This window comes from Scaptodrosophila lebanonensis, unplaced genomic scaffold (assembly GCF_003285725.1).
Source record: "Scaptodrosophila lebanonensis strain 11010-0011.00,11010-0021.00 unplaced genomic scaffold, SlebRS2 tig00000072-arrow-pilon, whole genome shotgun sequence".
Classification (NCBI taxonomy): domain Eukaryota; kingdom Metazoa; phylum Arthropoda; class Insecta; order Diptera; family Drosophilidae; genus Scaptodrosophila; species Scaptodrosophila lebanonensis.
In genome coordinates, this window is record NW_022060558.1 from 5,234,463 (window position 1) to 5,254,131 (window position 19,669).

The following is a 19,669-nucleotide window of genomic DNA, read 5'->3' on the forward strand; positions in this document are numbered from 1 at the left end:
GTAGTCATGTTATGTCTACAATTTTTATATGCTGTACCGAAAGAGAATCTCACAAATGGAAGCGTGACGGACCCGGTGCAGTACATGCCCGTATATTCGCAATCACTTTAAAGAGATGACTCGAACCATCAAACATTTTCAAAGAAGACATAAAAGCAAGAGAGGACGCTACAGTCGAGCCCTCCCCTGTAGTTCATACTAAGTATAATCTTTTTATAAAGTGGTAAAAGCGTTCTACAGTAAATTTGAATTTGCGCATACGCCGTTTTTGCAATTACACTATACGTATAGAGAAAACAAGTCCAGTTAGGCTATGCGTATACTTAATGTTCTAGCGGCTAGTTGGGTTTGTGACCCCGCTGCGCGTCTTTAGCGAAGAGACGAACCAGTCAAGCTTTACGTTTTGCTTAAAATAATGAGAGCGCACGCTCTTTCGCTCTCACGGCAAGAACGACGCTTTGGCACGCACACTAGCTCTGTCGGTAATGTCCTTTCATTTCGCTTTCGCACTCTTTTATATAGTTCAGTGTGTTCAGTTACGTTGTGGCATCATATCCTGTTATTGGCCTTGTTCGCTGTCGCACCTCGCGTCTACCTGAGCAGAAAACCAGAGTGCATTTGGCGAATGCAGCCGAATTAAATACAAAACTGGAAAGTGTTTTGTGTCGTTTGCTTCGCTTCTTAGCTGTTCCAATTAAGTAAGCAGCTATTAGGCTGTCAAAGTGCATCCAGACCTTCAACGATATTGAAGTTGATGAACGCTTGACATTGCGGCTTTAGGATACACAAATATAGTCGTGGTGGTTCAGTTCAGTTGCCGTCGTCCCTGCATTGTCTTACGTCGCTCAACCGTTTCGCTGTGGTGTGTGCCGCGCCAGAACAAAAGTCACAGGCCGGCCTGCGAGTTATCGTTTTTTCTCTATCCGGTACCAAACGGCTTCAAAATTAACTACTCAAAGTACCATCACAACGCTATGTCCCTTTCGGCCATAGCCAAGGTAAGTTTTTCTTTAACACCAGCTGCAGCCTAGACCAATGCAAGTGCCATTGACGCGGCCGCTCAGTCGTTTTCTGCAACATTTAGCGCCTTGCCAGCGCAGCCAAGAAAAAAATCATTGCCGAAAAATCACTCATACCCATCTGATGTGCTCCGACCACTGGTTTGAGTTCCACTCATACCGCCATGTGGATGTGTACGATGGCTCTGCGCATGTGCCGATTACATGCGGCTGTCCAAAGCTTTTTTCGCTGGCGTACACACTGCGAATAAGAATGCCAGGGTTGCCAGGATTCAGCTTAACATACACTAATCTCTATAGCACACAAATGTATTCAAATAGGATTGAAAAAGGGCAGCAGTGGGTGTCAAATTATTAGAGCTCCGTAAGCTCTAGTATTTCCTGTTTTCAGTTCGACTAGTTGTCTTAAATATGCCTCGGTTATTCTGTGTATTTGTATTTCTCGCCTCTTCGATTCCTTCCAGCCTAGGTTACTTTTTGCTTTCCCAATCACTGTTTAGCAGGAGGACCTTTTAAGTGATAGATATTGGAGGTCACAAGGGAGTTCTTCTGAGGGACTTTTTGTAAAAAATAACTCAAAGATAAGTTTCATTAGTAAATTGAAAGCTTAAATTTAAGAGCACATAGCACAGTTAAAATTGCGTCGGGCTGTCGACAACCCTGGCCAGCGCTTAGAACTCAAACTGCTCTTTCAACAACAACCCCTAAATTGGCACCCCAAGCAATGTTTGCTGCTTGAAAACAGGAAAGCTGCTCAAAGCTGCTGCATACAACACAACAAACTTTTGAGCTATTTCCGTGCTAAGCGCGCGCTTCCTTTGAGCGCCTGTAAATGTCCTTGGCGCGCTTCTGACTCTCGCTCCCATCGGCAACGGCAGTGGCAGTGGAAGCGACAGCGACAGCGGCCACGATAACGACAACTTGGTTAAGGTTAATGCCCCTAGCCGACCTTGATGTGCGACATACTTCGGGATACTTCGGCACCGGCCTACTGCGCGTTTGTTGCTGCCACCGCTGTTAGCCGACTCGGATGCTTTAGACCAAAAACTGAACTTTCTCATAGGTTCATTGAACTCTCCCATTGTTTTTATATATATATATATATATATATATATATACATAATTTATGTGTACGTGTATTTGGGCCTGGGTGGGCGTTAGGCGTCGCTAGGTTCCGGCAATGTAGTCCAGCGTAGAAATTACGAATGTATGTGTGTATATCTCTGTTCCTGTACTCTTTGGAGGCAGCTGTTGTTGGGCGCTATTTTTGGTTTTATTTCACTTCAGTATCTCCGTTTATTAATTATCATTATTAGTAAGGGGTCAAGTATATCCTACTTGTGGGGCCATGAATCAAGTGGGTGTAAAAGAATGCATACATATTTCATTCAAAATTGTTCACTTGATATAGGCCACAAATTAAAGGAAGCTATAGCGAACAATGCCTTCAATAATAATCATATAAAGAATAAAAAGACAAAGGTCTTCATTTGAGGAATAAATTCATAGGTAAAAACTCACCTGTTACTATTTAGCATTCAATTCTATGTATCAGCTTATAATATACCTTGAGTGACAAAAGAAACCAAATATCATAACAGCATCTATTATTATTTTGGAATATATTGAAGAATTGTTTAAAAATGCACCTTGCCCATCTAGTTGATTTTTTTTTTTTTTTTTAACGACAGTTCTTTCCCAAAATGTCTCGAATAAAGAACCAAATTGCAAAAAGTAATACATAAAGTAATATATCTTATATCAAAACGCAACAGAAAGTCCAAATATATCCATCGGACCTCACACAAAAACATTAATTTCTAACCTGAGTAGATACACAATTATGTTTTAGTTTAATTTTTTGTATATTAGTTTATCATCTAATGAACGCGAAGATGATAAACTGTAGAAGGATTGCATACTTTTGGGTGCTGAAACTATTTAGAGCAACATCATCGATAGCTTATACATACAGAATGTTGCTGTTATCGGGAACTTATGCAGCCCTGTCGTTTTGTTTTTTTCTCAAACGGAGGGGGACTTGTTCTATAATCTAATTAATTAACAACTGAAATCGAACGTTTAAGCCCTTAAAATGAGCAAAATAATTGCAGAACAAGTTTGACTTGTTTTATTTCAGTTTTGTGTTAGTTGTTGTTTGTTTATGTGGGCTACAGCACCGCAAGCTCGTTATCAGCGCAACCTGTTTTCTAAAGCTGCATAAATTAAGTCAACACTTAGAATTCACTACAAAATGGGTCTACTGCGAAATCTAGTCGACAGAAGCATCCAGTTCAGTGGCACTGCTAAACAGATTTGGCAGCCAACTTGCAATCGCTTGCTACCCTCAATTTATAAAATGTCCACTAATGCGAATGTTTCTGTTGCCCCTTCCCATGATGCCAAACAGCCAATACTTTACTCGTATTGGCGCAGCTCGTGCTCCTGGCGCGTGCGCATTGCGATGAATCTGAAGGAGATACCCTACGATATCAAGCCGATCAGTTTGATCAAGTCGGGGGGCGAACAGCATTGTAATGAGTACCGCGAGGTCAATCCAATGGAGCAGGTGCCGGCGTTGCAAATCGGTAAGTGGCCCCAGTTTCAGCTTGACATAAGTAGTGTATATTATCTCGTTCGGTCTACAGATGGGCATACGTTGATCGAGTCGGTGGCCATAATGCACTATCTGGAGGAGACACGCCCGCAGCGTCCGCTCTTGCCGCAGGATGTGCACAAACGGGCGAAGGTGCGCGAGATCGTCGAGATCATTTGCTCGGGCATACAGCCGCTCCAGAACCTTATTGTGCTCATACATGTAGGTGAGGAAAAGAAAAAAGAGTGGGCACAGCATTGGATCACTCGCGGCTTCCGTGCCGTAGAAAAGGCACTGTCCACCTCTGCCGGCAAGTACTGCGTCGGCGACGAGATTTCTATGGCCGACTGCTGCCTAGTACCGCAGGTTTTTAATGCCAGAAGGTATACTCAACATTTTCCGCTCTGCTTTATCGCCACTAATCAATAATATGATACAGATTCCACGTGGATTTGCGCCCCTATCCCATCATTTTGCGCATCGATCGCGAGCTCGAGAGCAATCCGGCCTTCCGAGCTGCCCATCCCTCCAATCAGCCGGACTGTCCGCCGGAGCTGCCAAACAAATAGAATTTTCCGTCGACAACTGCAAAGCGCCGAAAAACGAAAAAGTGAATTGCAGTTCGTACAACCAACAAACAAGGAGCAAAGTAAATTGTGAACTAGGGAAGGATGACGAAACAGATTCTGTGGCCTAATTCTGGCCGGGTAAACAGAAAACTCTGCGCAGCAACAGTCGGATGTGATTTAAAAAGAATTGCTAACAGCATTTAAAAATATTTTGTAATCTATGCATAAATGCATAAAAATATGTATTTGAATAAAAATAAAAACTTTTGATTGGAATGCTAGACAAAAAGCATAAAACATAAACATATATGAATGAAACAAAGCGAAAAAAAGTCTCATGAAAATTTTTCAATTTTCCTCGGTTCTCAATGTGAAAATGATCTAAAAGATGAACTCATGTTAAAAAAAATGATTATTTTTATGCATTTTATTTAGGCTAACAAACACAAAAAAGAAAACAAAATAAGCTGAAACTCACGACGAAAAGCAAAATTCACTTCAGGGATTTAACACAACTATTTTTAGTATATAAAATAATATTATAATATATAAAAAAAACTGGATGTCAGAGTTGAGCGTGCAGTGAAACAAAGATAATTTTCGAAAAGTACAAAAGATCAGTCAACAAAACTTACCCAGCAGGCAGAGTAAATGTAAAACAAAAAAACAATGTAACGTAGAATTAAAGTAAAATTTATGCAAACATATGCAAAATATACAAAGAGAAACCAAATACAAAGAACTTACAAAAATTAAAATTTGCATTGAGTAGCCACACACATTTACGTCGCTAAATTATACTATGTGTGTTCTTCATTACACAAAAAAAAAAAACCAAAATATGCGAGTACATTTAAAAAACTTACCTACGATGGCGTATAGTATAGATTAATAAACATATTTTCCCTGTACATGCACATAGTTTAATGTAAAAAACAAACAAATTTGTGCACCGATTTGTAATCGAAGCAGCAAGGCAGATCCGGATTGGCTTGACATCCCCAAAGTACTCGTAAACTCTCGTAGTCGTAAGCTTGCTATATAAAAGTACAAGAACAAATCGAATTGAATATTATACTTAACTATACAAGAGGCATTATTGCAGACTTGTATAAGAACTAGCATCTGTTTTCACATACAAATCATCACGAACAACATGCAACATTTTCGTAACATTGTAACAGTTCCAAGAATTAATTATTTAAAAATAAACTTCAAACTAAGCAAACCGAACAATGAAAATCTCATTCTTTTACCATTACAGCGTCGACGAAGAGAAGATCCCTATATAATCTAAATTAACTTACTTCCCCTTCGGTATATGAAAAATGGAGAAGAAAGCAAAAGGAAGCTCGCAAACTTTTGGATAAATTCTCTAAAACAACCACATATCACTAAATGCGAAAAAAAATTGATTTTCCATAAAGTTCAAAGCCTGCAGCTAAGTAGTAGTCTTCATAGTCTCCGCCCTCATTGTGTCAGAGATATTATAAAGTATATCTGGTAAAGAGAATGGAACAATATGCTCTTGTTGTTCAGAAAATATCTAACCATACCATTAAGTTGGTTTTTTTTAGTGAATTCGTAGAACAACTCACCAACACGCTATTTTCGTTATTTATGACCAATTCTGATGAAACGAACACAGAGGCCTATCATGAACTACAAGAGCTGTTTTGGGACCTAATCACTCTTCAAATGAAGCTCAAATGTGATGCACGAGTCTCTAATAATACAATTTCCCCATTCTGCAAATAGGTCTTCATAATGTTAACCCAGAAACTAACACTCGTCATTAATTAGCCAACCTATATTCCTACGTTCATTCATTTAATAAGCACTTTTTCTACGGCTCCTCTTAACTTAAACTCTACCCGAAGGGTAAAGAGGCTATATTAGGTTTGTGAAAAGTAAGTAACAGGCAGAAGAAATCATCTCCCACTAAATGAAGCATTTAATCCATAATCCATATGTCTGGACGAACGACTGAATTTAGAGAATGGATGAGCCCAAGCCGATCATATTTTGTATGTAGATCTAATTCTAAATTCTCATAAAGTAAACTCTTCATATGTTATTTGGGTGAACATATCATCTAAAAATGTCAGTCATGAAAAACCACAGTATTACTTCGAGTATTGTATACTTTTTCCATCACCGTCCGAATCAATCGAGGGTCCTTTTAGCGTATTTCGCATCTTTTCTTTTGAGCTATGCTGTATGTGTAGCGTAAATATCCTTTTTGAGTTTGTTGATGGCGTCGAAATACTGATACGAGTGTAAACAATTATGCATAAATGACCCATTTCGGTCTGCCAAAGGGGGCAACAATGAAACACTGGATCGCCTTTGAATTTATAATATAATTTTTATTAGCTTTTTTGTTGTTGTTTTGTTTTATATAATCATTCTTAAATGTGTAAGGTGTAATTAATTTTGTTCATTTATTTTGGTTTTTACTCTTTATTCACCTGCCAGCTTTGCATTCTGTTTCCCTTCACTTACACATGTATCTGAACTATTCATGCTCAACGTAATAATGTCTGTGTGTGTGTGTTGGTATGTTGGTGTTCTGGTGTATACATATATATATTCTTCAAATTTCTCTATGTATATAAATATCAATACATACATGCGTGCCGCGGGGGACACATTACATAATATTACAATCGATATACTCGTACTGTCTACATCGGTACCACCTACCTAGCTTAGCTTTCATTTTATTGTTGCCGATGTCGGCCGATTTCCTTAACTGCAAAGACCATAAAGAGTTTTCGAGTATGACATTTCATCTGGTTATATAGCTATGTGTGTGTATGTATATAAATATATATATATATATGTATGTTGAGAGGAGTAACTGTGACTGGGCGTGCCAGTCGTTCTGCTTACACTTGCTTAATTATACAAGTTAATCTTGATTTTTGGTATTCTTCTTACTTTCGGTATTTTAAGTTGCAAAAAATGATGAATTTTTTTTAAAATTTGAATGAGCTACTTTAAGATAAACTTGGTTAAGGGTACCATTACCATTGCCATTCATTTTGTAACGTTGCTTCACTAGACTATGAATGTACTTAATTTTCAGTTTCTGGCGTTCGTTAGTTTATTCGAATCGGGATATCGAACGGGAGAAACAAAACTGTACCTAAATTTGTAAATCTGTAATCGTGTCCTCCGTGTGAATAACGAGTATGTGATCTCAATGCTATATGAATAATGTTTATAAAACGTTTTGCTTCGCTACTTGATTCTTCGATTTCTGAATTTTAAAAAACTTCAATTAAATATAAATTTTAAATAGAGCATCATAACTAAATATCGTTGAGAGTTAGTTTTGCTTCAAAAATTTGTTGAATTTTTTTATATGTTCTTTATTATCAATGTTATTATCATTATTATTATTAATATTATTTTATTGCATTCAGTTAATGCATAATTTTTGTTGCTGAGTTCTCGCCTCCAACTCGTTATTTGCACTCAAATGGTTTTTGTTTTTTATTTTGCTAAAATTTCATTTAAATATTTTGCTAATAACTTGTATAAGTAAAGTATTTGTTTTATTCTTTTCTTCATTCATTATCCGTAAATATTGTATCATACGCTAGTTCGTACAGGGTGTTCCACTATGGGCCCATAACCATGCCACGGGGGCTGCGGTCTCCAAATACAATAATAATTCTCATATATCGCTCCTACATTAATATTAGCTTGCTTCGTCTACTACATACATATATACGCGTCAAGGTATACTCGTATATGTACATACATCATTAATATATACTCTATTATTTTTGGTTTTTTTTTTTTTTTTTTTTTTTTTTTTTTTTGTTACACCTCCACCATAATCGTTACTTCTTTTTGTCATTATTATTATCACAGTCAAATCATAAAAGATTTAGTACTTTTACTTTTGAATGAGTTTTTCAATGATTTTCAGTTGCTGAATGCTCTGAACTCACGAGTCCGACCTAATCGTACTACCAAGACCCGGTTTCAGTTTTTATACTAAGTTCTTGGGTCCGTGGACTCGCAGCTTAGGTGTATGAAGAGTTGAGTTCGAAAAGTAGGTTTTGTTTGTTGTTGCAGTTTCTACATTGAAGTGCTTGTAATCAATTTGTTGACCTCCACCCTTGACCTCGCCTAAGAATTGCTGAGAATTTGAAAAGTGTTTAATGACAAATTTGTTCTTCTACATAAGTATAATTATATAATATTTTTATTATAAATATCATTTTATTGTGGTTACACGTTGAGCGTCGTCGCTGGACTTTGAAAACTATTGCTGGCATTGATTCTAGATGCAATACTTTTCATCGTTGACAGATTTCTAGTGTCGATTCGACGTGTAGACAAAACATACTATTAACTTTTACCATTTTTGTTGTTTTTGTTTTGTTTTTTTTTTCGATTTTTTTCTAAGGTACTCATGTATGCAACTACATAGGCTGTTGTCATTAATTTGTAAAAGACTACGATGTAAGAGAAGAAACTTAAATAAAGACTTATGCCCACAAGAGTTTGCAGGTCGAATCCAAAGTTATTTCAACTGTTTTGTACATTGTTGGATAGTTTGAATTTTAAGTTTTTCTTTCAATAGCATGACTGTGATGTTTTTTCTTTTCAATTCAGTGAATTATGGCTTAAACTTAGGCTGTCGTTTTAAATTATCATTTCATCATCCCTCTATACATACATATATAGTATAGTAATGTGTAAGGTTCGCACAAATTATACAAACATATTGCGATTGCAATTCTATCAATCCGATTTTTATACCCTGTACCCAAAGGGTAAAGGGTATACTAGTTTTCTCTTGTTGAATTGGGATCTTGGGGCCCAAACCTAGTCGAAGAAGGATGCGAAGCAAGGGAACCTTACAGGCGTGTTTCGACGACGAGAGTAAAACTGAACAGAATATATTCTTTTCCATCGTTAAACCTTTTATTTATATGAATTGATTAATTAATATTAACTGTATGTATCACACTAACAACTAATTTAATGTTTTATTGTATATACGTGTATTTTCAATATTTTACTATTTCTTAAGATCTTGTTTGGGTTTGTTTTGTTTTGTTTTGCCGTTAATACAAGTAATGCATAGAATGAACTGCTGTAGCTGACTTGATTTTCCATTTTATTATTATTATTATTAATTAGTTTGTTTGTGTTTTTTGTTTTTTTTTTTCATTTTTCCTTGCCAATAATACATACACACATATACTCGCATATGTATGTACATATATTTAAATATGCATACTTTATATGTGTAGATGTGTGTGGTTTGCATTCGACGCCTGAACACGGCTTTGTGTCTCCATAGGTTTGGTTTAGTGGCTAGGCTAAAATTGTTACTGACTTCTATACTATATATGTAACTACGTATGTACGTATGTATAGTATGTGTGTATTATGTAATTACTTGCATTAATGCATGATTCAATAATGTAATTATGTTCTTCGTTTACTCGTTAATGTTTAATGTTTAATTGTCCTAATAACAGTGTGGGGCAAAGCATAACAAATATTATAAACAAATTCCTTCTTTAAATATAACATGGATGTAGTAGGTACATATGTATGTAGTTTTATGCAGTTATGCATGTATAGTTCGCTTTCATATACTCGTATTGATAAATGATTTGATTGATAAATTGAACTTTTCTTTACAAATTTGCATTTTGTTGTTAAGTTTAATTTTTGTATTTTGTTGTTGTTGTTGTTTTAAAGAGCAAAATGTTGCAACTGATTTATTCTAGATACACGCTGCAAGATTTTCTTTGTTTTTTGTTATTGGTTTATAGTACTTTTTTAAAGTAGTGTCAAATTTAAGTATATACTCGTATGTATGTAGTTAGTTATTAAAAATGTTTGCCTTTTCTACTTTAACACTAATAGACTCCGTCGTTGAAATAACAGCTTTTTATGTTTTCTCTTTACTTTTTTTTATCATCTTTGTTATACATATATGGTTTTTATTCAATTTTAAAAGAAAACATGCGAATTATGTTGTGGATTTGCGCAGCTATGAAAAATATGCATACGTCTTTTCTAAAGGGTTCTTCGCTCATGATATCCTGCATGTAGCCAATGGGGTGATGAAAGGAAGCAGGGGGCTAGAGGGTATAGTTTAGTATGAATCGTGGTTGTTGTTGCTGTTTTTGTTGTTGTAATGATAAAATGTTGATACACATTGAAGCGAGTGGGGTTAGATTCGAAGCCTAGCACCGTTTTACACGATCACCAGAACTCTGCAGAAGGTTGGGTTTGGGCATTTGTAAGACTCGAAGGGGCGCCTTCTTCAATAAATTTTCAAAGCATGTCGGCGAGGATACTTAGCAGTGAAGCCTTACTTCCCGTTTCTTACAGCAAATAACAAACGCAAAACAATAAAATCCAAACAAGCATAACACAACTTTACATGACGTGTCGCGACCACGCCATTCACTGCCCATCCCGGGGTCCATCATTTGGTCGGCTTTCTTATCGCTAGGGACCTGTTCACGGTGTTACGATTTCAACTCCTAAATCTCACTACTCTTGAGATTTCCAACAAGATTCAGAGCTCGGAACTCGGAAGTCAGACATTAGATCTTAACACAAAAATCTGTATAGTTGCCACGATTTTAATAAATATTTCCATTTCCTGGTTCGAATTGGGGTGGATTTGGTTTCAAGTATCGTACCTACGAGTACATTTGGCGCTCATTTACTCATGCTAGCACGATACTTTTCGATACCTATCCGTGCAAGATCCCTTTGCCCACAGATTGAAAAACAAAACCTGCCCAACACTTAGGGAGTTGGAACGGACAATGGCAGTTACATTATGTTACATAAAAAAGACCGACTGACTGAACGATTTGTTGTTGATTTTTCGTGAATCTACTGAGCGCTGGTTGAATCGATAGAAGGAAAGCTGCCACGCTTGGACACACGTTAATGATGGAGGGGGGGAAATTGAATTGAGAAGTTGATTTGGTTTTGCTTTGAAAGTAAAGCTTTTCGTTTAATGCATTTAAAAAATTAATTATTTCATAATTAATTTAATGTTTTTTTCCTTCTATATATACTTTTGCTTTGTTTTCTTTTTAAATACATATCACAGATCCAGTACAAATATGTACACTATATTTGTTTATTTTCATCTACTACAAGTTTATATATTTTCATAAAACTCATACATTAAGATGTATGTATAACTCATGAGCATGTGGATGTATGTGATTGATGGGTTGACTGAATGATTGATACTGGTATTTAGTACGAATCTATGGATGCATTAGTGTATGTGAATGCGTGTCTGTGTGCGTGTGTGCGTGTGAATATAGTTGATGATAATACGGCTGATTTCGATACAATGGACTTTTTATTTGGCTTTTGTTCTTTTTGTTTTGAGTCGAGAACAGCCCTGTCTCATGATAAAACAGACGATAGAATGAACATTTGTAGTTGCGAGGGGGCGGGCACAGGTTTGTGTATTATGCTTGTTGTGATTTTTGTTGATTGCTTGAAGCTACGTTTTACTGCAGTTGTTGTAGTTAGAGATGAAGTTCTTGTTGGTAGTATTGCTTATTGATTTTATAATTGCGATTCATTGGTGTTTTTTGTTATGGTTTCTTTTATTATTTTGGTGTATTTTCACGACCAAGACCCAGCTGGGCTATAAGCTTTTAGCTTATAGCTATTAGCCTCGGTCCGTAGGTAGTCGACGGTCTATGGAGAGTTCTTAGCTGTGCTGTGGTGCTTCTCTCTTCTTTGCACGCCCTGCTTTCTTTTCTTTTAACATTTGTGTATCGCTTCGATTACGACTACGACTACGATTCATATTCATTAACAATTGTTACACGTGTCGTGTTTTACTTTATTATTTGTATAATTAGATAAAATAATGGTTGTAATTAAAACAACAACTCCTCCATTCATTTACTTTTTTGTATGTTAATGCATATTACAAGGCACACTAGCATTTACGGCTGTACTTTCAATTTATCTTTTTGTGTTTTGCTTCTGACGCTTTCCGAAACAATTTCGTCACAAGACTTCAGAAATTATGCATATCTTCCTGTTTATGTATATAGTATATATATATATTTTTTTTTAATTTATGGTATATTTTATAAATATTGCACAATTAAGAACAAATGTAGGTCATCATTCATAACAATAATAGCGAACAAATTAAAAAAAATCAAGTAAATAATAAGAACAACTTTTGAACTTAGCAATAACTTAGCATAGGATCGTGTTTACCACTAAGCTTTGAGAAAGTGATGAGCGTTTTCAGTGATTGAATTGAAATTGAAATTGAACGTAAAGTTGGTTGATTTACTGACTGGCTGACTGATTGGTTGGTTGATTGATTGACTGACTGATTGCTGATTTGACATGATAATGTTGTATTTTATTTTATTCGATTTTTAGGAGACGCTTGCAATGTTTGACGAATATTAACGGTTAGTGGTGCTGTGGTTGTTGTAATGGGTGGTGTTTGTGCTTGTGGTTCTTGGTTGTGGTTGGTTGGTAGTGCCTTGGTGAGAAGGTGAGGTTGCGGAGCTCGACTCAAAATTAAACACAGTAAACAACATGGCCTGGATTGTTTTTGTTTTTTTTTTGTTTGTTTTTTTGTAATAATCAAGTTTTTATTGAAATTTTGTTTCATTTAAACTATTTATCAAAAGAAATGTTAAACTAAATTACGTGTAAAGCATAAAATAAAACAAGAAATGTTTTTTTTATTATACAAGTAGGGTATTTCTCTATGTGTTTGTGTGTATGTATAGTATGTTTGTGAAATAGGAAACTCAAATGTGATGCTCAACAAATATGTATTTTCATTGATTTTCCATCGATGTGTGCTGGTGTGACCGGCAAACTTTTAGCGAACAGTTTGCCAAACTCAAGCAAGGCTTTGTCTTTTTGTTTTTATACTGCGTTTTATTTACAAAAGTAGTTCAAATGTATCGAAGGTTATGTGTAATAATTGCACAAATCTTAAAATTAAACAGACCCTGGAAGGTTGATGGCGCATGAAAAATTCCTAAATGTACGCGTGTTTGGGTGTGTGTGTGTGTGTCTGTGTATATGTGTTTAATTTACAAAGAGTTGTTTTTTTTTTTCATTTTTACTTTGTATTTCATTATAACATAATGTGATGCATTACCGTGAAAAAACAGAAAAACGAGTGTAGAGCTTAAACTTAGAATGTAAGAAACAAAATGATTGAAAACATACTATGTGCTGGGAAAACAGCTTGTTAACAAAATGAATAATCATAAAAATAATCAAAGGAGCAGTATTCGAACTGGCAGCTAACAAATCGCAATTTTTGTTGTTGTGAAGAAGAGTTATAACAAACAAAGGAGTAAAACAAATAAGGAGCACAAATCAAACACAAAAAGGAGACTCACGTGCGCGCGCAACACATTAACACCACATCTTATAACTATCCTTCATTTGTCATATCGTATTGGATTCAAAAATAATAATAATAACATTATCATGGTCAACATCAACAATAAGTATTGTGTAAAAGCGTTTCATAAATCCATTTCATTCATATACATACATATATACATACATATGAATTTTGAAAAAGCACACTGTGGGGTCATCAACAAAAGGAAATAGAAAACAGAAACGGAAACGGAAACAAAAACAGAAAACGTGTTTTGTAAACTTTAAACTATAAAGAGATAGGTTTGCGGAGGGGAGACACGTGTTTCATATTTCACTAGCCTGTCCTTCGCAAGTTGTTCTGCACCTTTGGGCAAATCAATTGCGAAACTCACGTGTTTCAACTTTAGTTACTCTCTAGTTCTAGTTATTTATATGTTGTGTATTTATTTATTTGTGTGTTTGTGTGTGTGAGTGTAGTAAAATATTTACCTTATTTTGACACCATTGTAAGTATTTTGTTTTAGAAAATCACCTGAAGTTTTCACTGAAAACGCTCGCTCATTATACAAAAGTTCTCAACATAATGCTAATTGATGTAAATATGTTTATATATAGTATATATATATATACATATATATATATATGTGTGTGTGTGTATGTGTGTAATAAAAACGAGACTCAACAATTTAATTGTACATACAAATATGCATGTATGGTTGACACACATATAAATATATTTATATTTATGTAGCTTTGTCGAAATGCACAACAAAAACAAAACCATCAAACAATTATGTATCTGTATTCATCATACTGGTGTATATATATATATAACTATGTGTGGGTCTATGGGCCGATTTCTTGGAGTTAGCCAGGCCCAAAAGTATCGAATAAGAAGCATGGCATATGAGCAAACCAAATGAACAATCAACTATCAAATCAAATATTAGAGTAGTTTCTCTGTAGTCCGTTTCTATAATGGTCGACTAGTTTCGGCTAATCGCCGGTTATAGAAGCCCGGAACTTCATCTGAACTAAATATTTATGTATGTATATAAATTTGCAATAATAATTACCAATTCAACAAGTGTTTGATTTGAATTAATTGTTGTTTGTTATTGTTTTCTTTTTCGATTGCTTCTCTCATGGTGTATGATGTTTTGTTTTTGCTTCGTTTTCAACATTTTCCTCTTGCTTGGTATGCTTTTTGTTAAAATTGTTAAATATTGTTTTCTCTTTACTTTTCTTTTCTTTAAATGAACATTTTATACGAAAAACGCATTATGTGGGGGGGTAATTAGTGTTGTTGTGGTTGTGGTTGTTGTGTTTGCATTTGTTTTTGCTTTCGCTTTTTAATTCACAACAGTGGTTAATGGAATTTGTCGCGCCCTCTTTGACTCCTCCTCGTTGATTTTCTGTTCAATTAGATATTGCGCTTTGGCAATGGCACTCTGCTGACCAGTAATGGTTACAATGCGATTTCTAGTGCCAGGTGCGAATATGCCCTTTTTGGAAATTTGCACATTTGCGCCAGAGGCATGTTGAATTTCAACTAAACTACGACCGTTAGGACCTGGAATATTTGCATCAAAGTGAGTTAAGTATAAGGTATATATGGATATATGGATATATGTGTGCATGTTTGTGTGTATGGTATTTGTGTATGTATATAAGTGGGTGTGTTGGTAATATCAAGTGTTACAAATACGTGTTTGTGGTTTAAACGTAAGTATGTATTAAGAAACAACAACAACACGAGGTTGCGTTACAGCTGGGCAACTTATATAGAGGTCGGTTTAAAAAAGCCATTAAAGTAAGGTTCAGGTGCCAACAACAAATAGTGTATAGAAAGCGTTTAGTAATCCTAACAGCGACCTTATCAAAATCAAACTGTGCAGACACGTGTCGACACTTAGCTATACTTGTACTGCCCCCCAAATCAAATAAGGCTGCCTACTTAGGGACCCAAAACTACAGCCCAGCAGCTATGCCGCTTTAAGGAAAATTCGTCAGAACAGTAGTATCGTGAGGGTCGAATCTATGGGCTAAGAATGAAATGTCTATTAATTAATAACTCCTATCAACTAGCTGCGAATATCGGCTGAGCAAAGCGAACTTTCGTCTTGTCTTGAGCAACGGGTTCACGACTCTGTACTGTGGGTGTGCATGGAGTGGTATTTTATGAAAGACGTGGCGTGGGGTGTTTTAGTGGGCAAGAACTTGACTAGAAATTTCGCTATATGTATATATATATTTAAGGATTTTATTGATTTTAAGAAATCGTACAAAATGCTCATGAGTGGTGCTAGCGGAATGTTTAGATATGTGAGATATATACATACTCGTACGTATAAAGCATATGTGCGAGCAAAGAGATAATCTGAAATTGCAGTACAGATTTAGATAATTGATTGGGGATCAATGATTACTATACACAATATCTTCCCGCTACAGAATTGATTGATCAAAATTGTGTCGCGAATACACCCCCAATACGATCGTAGAAGGGACAGAACAGTTGGCTGCTCATCTGCACCTACGTATGTCTGTCTCTGAATCTGTAGATTAGGGATCACTTGATCTATTGAATAATCAGCTAATCGCTACGACTTCATTTTGATTATCTGGCTAGAGCTCATCACACATCGCAATTAATGAGTCACTTGAAATGCCTATGATTGAGTGGAATGCTATTGCCTATAACTATCTATAACAGGGGCTTGCAAAAAAATAAAAAGCGGGCACAAGTGATGCAGGCAGATTATAAAGAAACGCAAAAAGATAACATAAATGGAAATATGGAATCATAGCTTTAGCTTGAAGGTTGTATAGGGTGCTTGAAAGAAAGTTGCAGTGTCGTTCTTGTTGTTTTAGTAGGGGTAATAGTAAGGTCGCCCACCTAGAACAGCGCCGATAATCACTTCGGGAACCTCGACATTCTTTGAGTCCTTGGCCCCCAGATCGCCTGGAGTGGGGCTCTTGCTTAGACCGCTCAGCGAGGCGGCGCTCAACTGGGCCGTGGTGGCCGTGCCCGTGGCCGCGGTCAGACCAAAGCTATTATTGTTCAGCGACACGGGCGTAGAGGCAGGTGCCGTAGCCGAGCCCAGGTGGCGGAATGGATCGAATTGCACCGCAGCCTCCAGCTGAGTCTGTGTCGGCCGGCTGGCAGCGGCAGCAGCAACGGCTGCAGCGGCATACTGCTCCAGATTAACCTGTCCGACGGATCCGAATACATTGCCCGTAGAGGCCGCTGAAGCAGCAGCTGCTGTCTGCTGATCGAGTGTTGTTACGCCCAGATAGTTGCCCAGTGTGGTGTGGGCTCCGTTGGCATGGGGCACGCCCACGCCCATTGTCAGTACGCCGTATTTGGCCAGCACCCCTAATGCTGCGCATACCTCTGAGGTGGCGGTCTCAGTGTAGCCCGATCCGCGCATGGCAACCTGAAATGTAAGGAAGCTCTTGATACAATGCCAAATATTGGAAAATATTTATAAGCCTTTAGACTAATATCCAGCTTATGTTGCGGAATTACGAGTAAATCCATCAAAAATAACTGCTCTACTGAAGGATGTCTTCAAGAATTGATATAACCATGGAACATGAAGTACACTTTAGAGACGACGTTCAGGTAACGTTTCATTAAAGGCTAGTCCTCCTCCTCTTTAAAAGATTTTCAAATAAACCATTGCAACTTATAATCGAAGGAATGCACGATCCGATAACTTGAGAAGTTGTGATAAGATCGAAAAGTCGAAACTGCTAAAAATGTAATCTTTGTTTCGGAAAGCATTGTTGGGTAAAATTAAGTACATCCTGACACACTAGGGGGTATGAAGCGGGAAACTCCTTCTTTTTTATAATTACTTAATTTTGAAAATGGAGGCAGTTTTACATTTTGTTGGCTTTACTCTACAACATAAGCAATTTAGCTCTAAAAGTTCTGTTTATGATTGGGCACAAACCTTAATGTGCTCCAGCAGCTGTGTAGCAACTGCTAGATTTGGAGCTGGGTTCGGTGCACCTAGATTAATAGACAAGTTGATACCCGTGCCATTGACTAGCAAACTGGCCGCAGTGGCCGCACCGCCGATTGAACTGCCCAGAGTGGTGTTTAGCGACGCCGTGCTGGAGTTGATGGCATTCTGGTTGGTGGCATATGGCGAGCCGGTGGGATTAAAATTAGCTACCGGCCCGTTCACATCAGCGTAGGAGACATTTAGACAGGTGCCCGACTGTGGATCCTCGACGATCTTTGATAGTATCATCTTGCAGGCATTTTTGTTGTTCTCCTTGTCACCAATAATGGTGATGCAGCGTTCCTGCAGAGAGACATCCTTGGGCTTCTGCGAGATCTGGACATAGGAGCCGCTCTCCTCCTTAATCTGTTTGATAAAGGCGCCGCCCTTGCCAATGATCATGCCCGCCGTGGAGTTCGGCACCAATATCTTAACCTGCTTATCGCGCTCCTGGGCCTGCTTGGACTCGGCATCAATGATGATCTTTGTGGTCAGGTCTGGCTTCTCGCGTATTTTGTCCATGATGAAGTCCAGCACCGTCATGATTCCATCAATGGAGCCGGTAATGAGGCAGACGCGCTCATTGGTGCCTGTGGTATGGAAGAATTCAATTAGTTCAAAAACAATGCAAAATAGGACCTATGGTCAGAATGAAAACATTTTCGGAACCGATTAATTCGATCAGTAATTTATATGTCGAAGTAATCTTGTCAAAAGGCCACAATTGCTACCAAAGCGTATTCGTATAATAAATGTTCATTATGTACATATATTTTTCCATTCTAAAATATGAGTATGCAATTCTTCAACATATGTATGATTTGACTACTCACCGGGATAGAAATCATGCGACTTGGACATCTTGACCCTAGCACCCGTATCCTTCTGCAACGAGGCGATTGTCTCGCCACCTTTGCCGATAATGGCGCCAGAGGCCACGGCAGGCACCAGAATCTTCATGTGATACGAAGAATCGCCTGGAAAATTTAGAATAGTTCATAGAGCAAAGGATAATTAGTAAGGACTGGAAAACAATCGTTATCTTTGTTGTTGTCTTTGTTGTTCGTTGTTGTTTATATCGTTCATATTGTTAGAGTTGTTCACTGTTTTTTTATCGTTTGGCTTAAACATAGTTTGGATTGATTAGCAGGCTTCAAATTAAAAATAATAACAGCTTTGACGACGGCGGCAGCGTTCGCCGTGATCGTTCGTTTGTTCGGCTCAGCGCTCGCAACGAGACGATGAATGTGCAGCGATAACGATAACGATTACGATAGCGATTAGTTGTTTCAATTGTTGTTTAACCTTGCCATTTGTTGTAACGAGTATGAATAGTGGATAGTGGGAGTTATGGGCGTAATGCATGCTGGTTTGTTATGTTTGACTGGTTGATTGATTTACTGACTGACTGACTGACTGACTTACACGTTGACTGTGTGTTCTACATTCGATTCGATTCGGCTGTTGTCCATGAAGCCACAAACATATTTATGGATGAGATTAAAATGGAGAATAGACAAAAATGCTTGGGACACAAAATACCAAAACCATTTATTTTCATTCGATGGCATTCGTAGCAAAAATGTAAGTCAACAATTTTGGTCAAAGGTTAATTGACATTAGTTCGTCCGCTTGTTTGTTTATTGAATCGTTTTTCTTCTTTTTTGTTTTGTTTTGTAAGGTTGCGAAATGTTTTCAATTGTATGTCAAGCTAAAGCGACTTGCTTTAAGTTAAGAGGTCGAGTAGGAGAATGGGAAATAAAGACAGAAACAAAACATACATATGTAAGTACATAAGTAAAACGTAAAACGGTTAAGGGGAAAACATTCAGCAAGAAGAACTGTTATTAACGCAAGAGTATGAGTTTCATTTTCGATTTCAAAAGATGAACTTGAATGGTATTTAATGAAAGTATGACAAAGCTTACCATGATGAAAATGATTATTGTTATTATTTTCAATTTCAACCTCAATTCCAGAACAAACTGACTCACCTAAAACGAGAAGAGAGAAGCAGAAGAATTGGTTGTTAGAATTCAATAAGAAAATTTGCACATATATTAT

General features: G+C 37.0%; 2 protein-coding genes across 12 annotated transcripts in view; one reads left to right on the forward strand and one right to left on the reverse strand.

Moving 5' to 3' along the window:
* Nucleotides 1-3,063: 3,063 nt before the first annotated feature.
* LOC115625076 (probable maleylacetoacetate isomerase 2) lies at nt 3,064-4,460 on the forward strand. The gene is made up of 3 exons (XM_030519964.1): nt 3,064-3,607; nt 3,668-3,998; nt 4,055-4,460. The coding sequence occupies exons 1-3, from the start codon at nt 3,274-3,276 to the stop codon at nt 4,182-4,184; spliced, it is 795 nt and encodes a 264-aa protein (XP_030375824.1). The 5' UTR covers nt 3,064-3,273; the 3' UTR covers nt 4,185-4,460.
* Nucleotides 4,461-6,532: 2,072 nt separating this feature from the next.
* LOC115625216 (RNA-binding protein Nova-2) overlaps nt 6,533-19,669 on the reverse strand; it is a 51,411-nt gene continuing 38,274 nt past the window's right edge. For 9 of the 11 annotated variants that reach the window (XM_030520188.1, XM_030520189.1, XM_030520193.1 and 6 more), the window contains 4 exons: nt 18,439-18,582; nt 17,552-18,195; nt 16,489-17,029; nt 6,533-15,162 (listed from right to left, as the gene is read on the reverse strand). In XM_030520188.1, coding sequence (XP_030376048.1) covers nt 14,942-15,162; nt 16,489-17,029; nt 17,552-18,195; nt 18,439-18,582 — 1,550 coding nt within the window. In that variant the 3' untranslated portion in view covers nt 6,533-14,941. Of the gene's footprint in view, nt 15,163-16,488; nt 17,030-17,551; nt 18,196-18,438; nt 18,583-19,533; nt 19,600-19,669 lie in introns of all 11 variants that reach the window. The other 2 variants (XM_030520196.1, XM_030520197.1) reach the window with 2 other exon arrangements.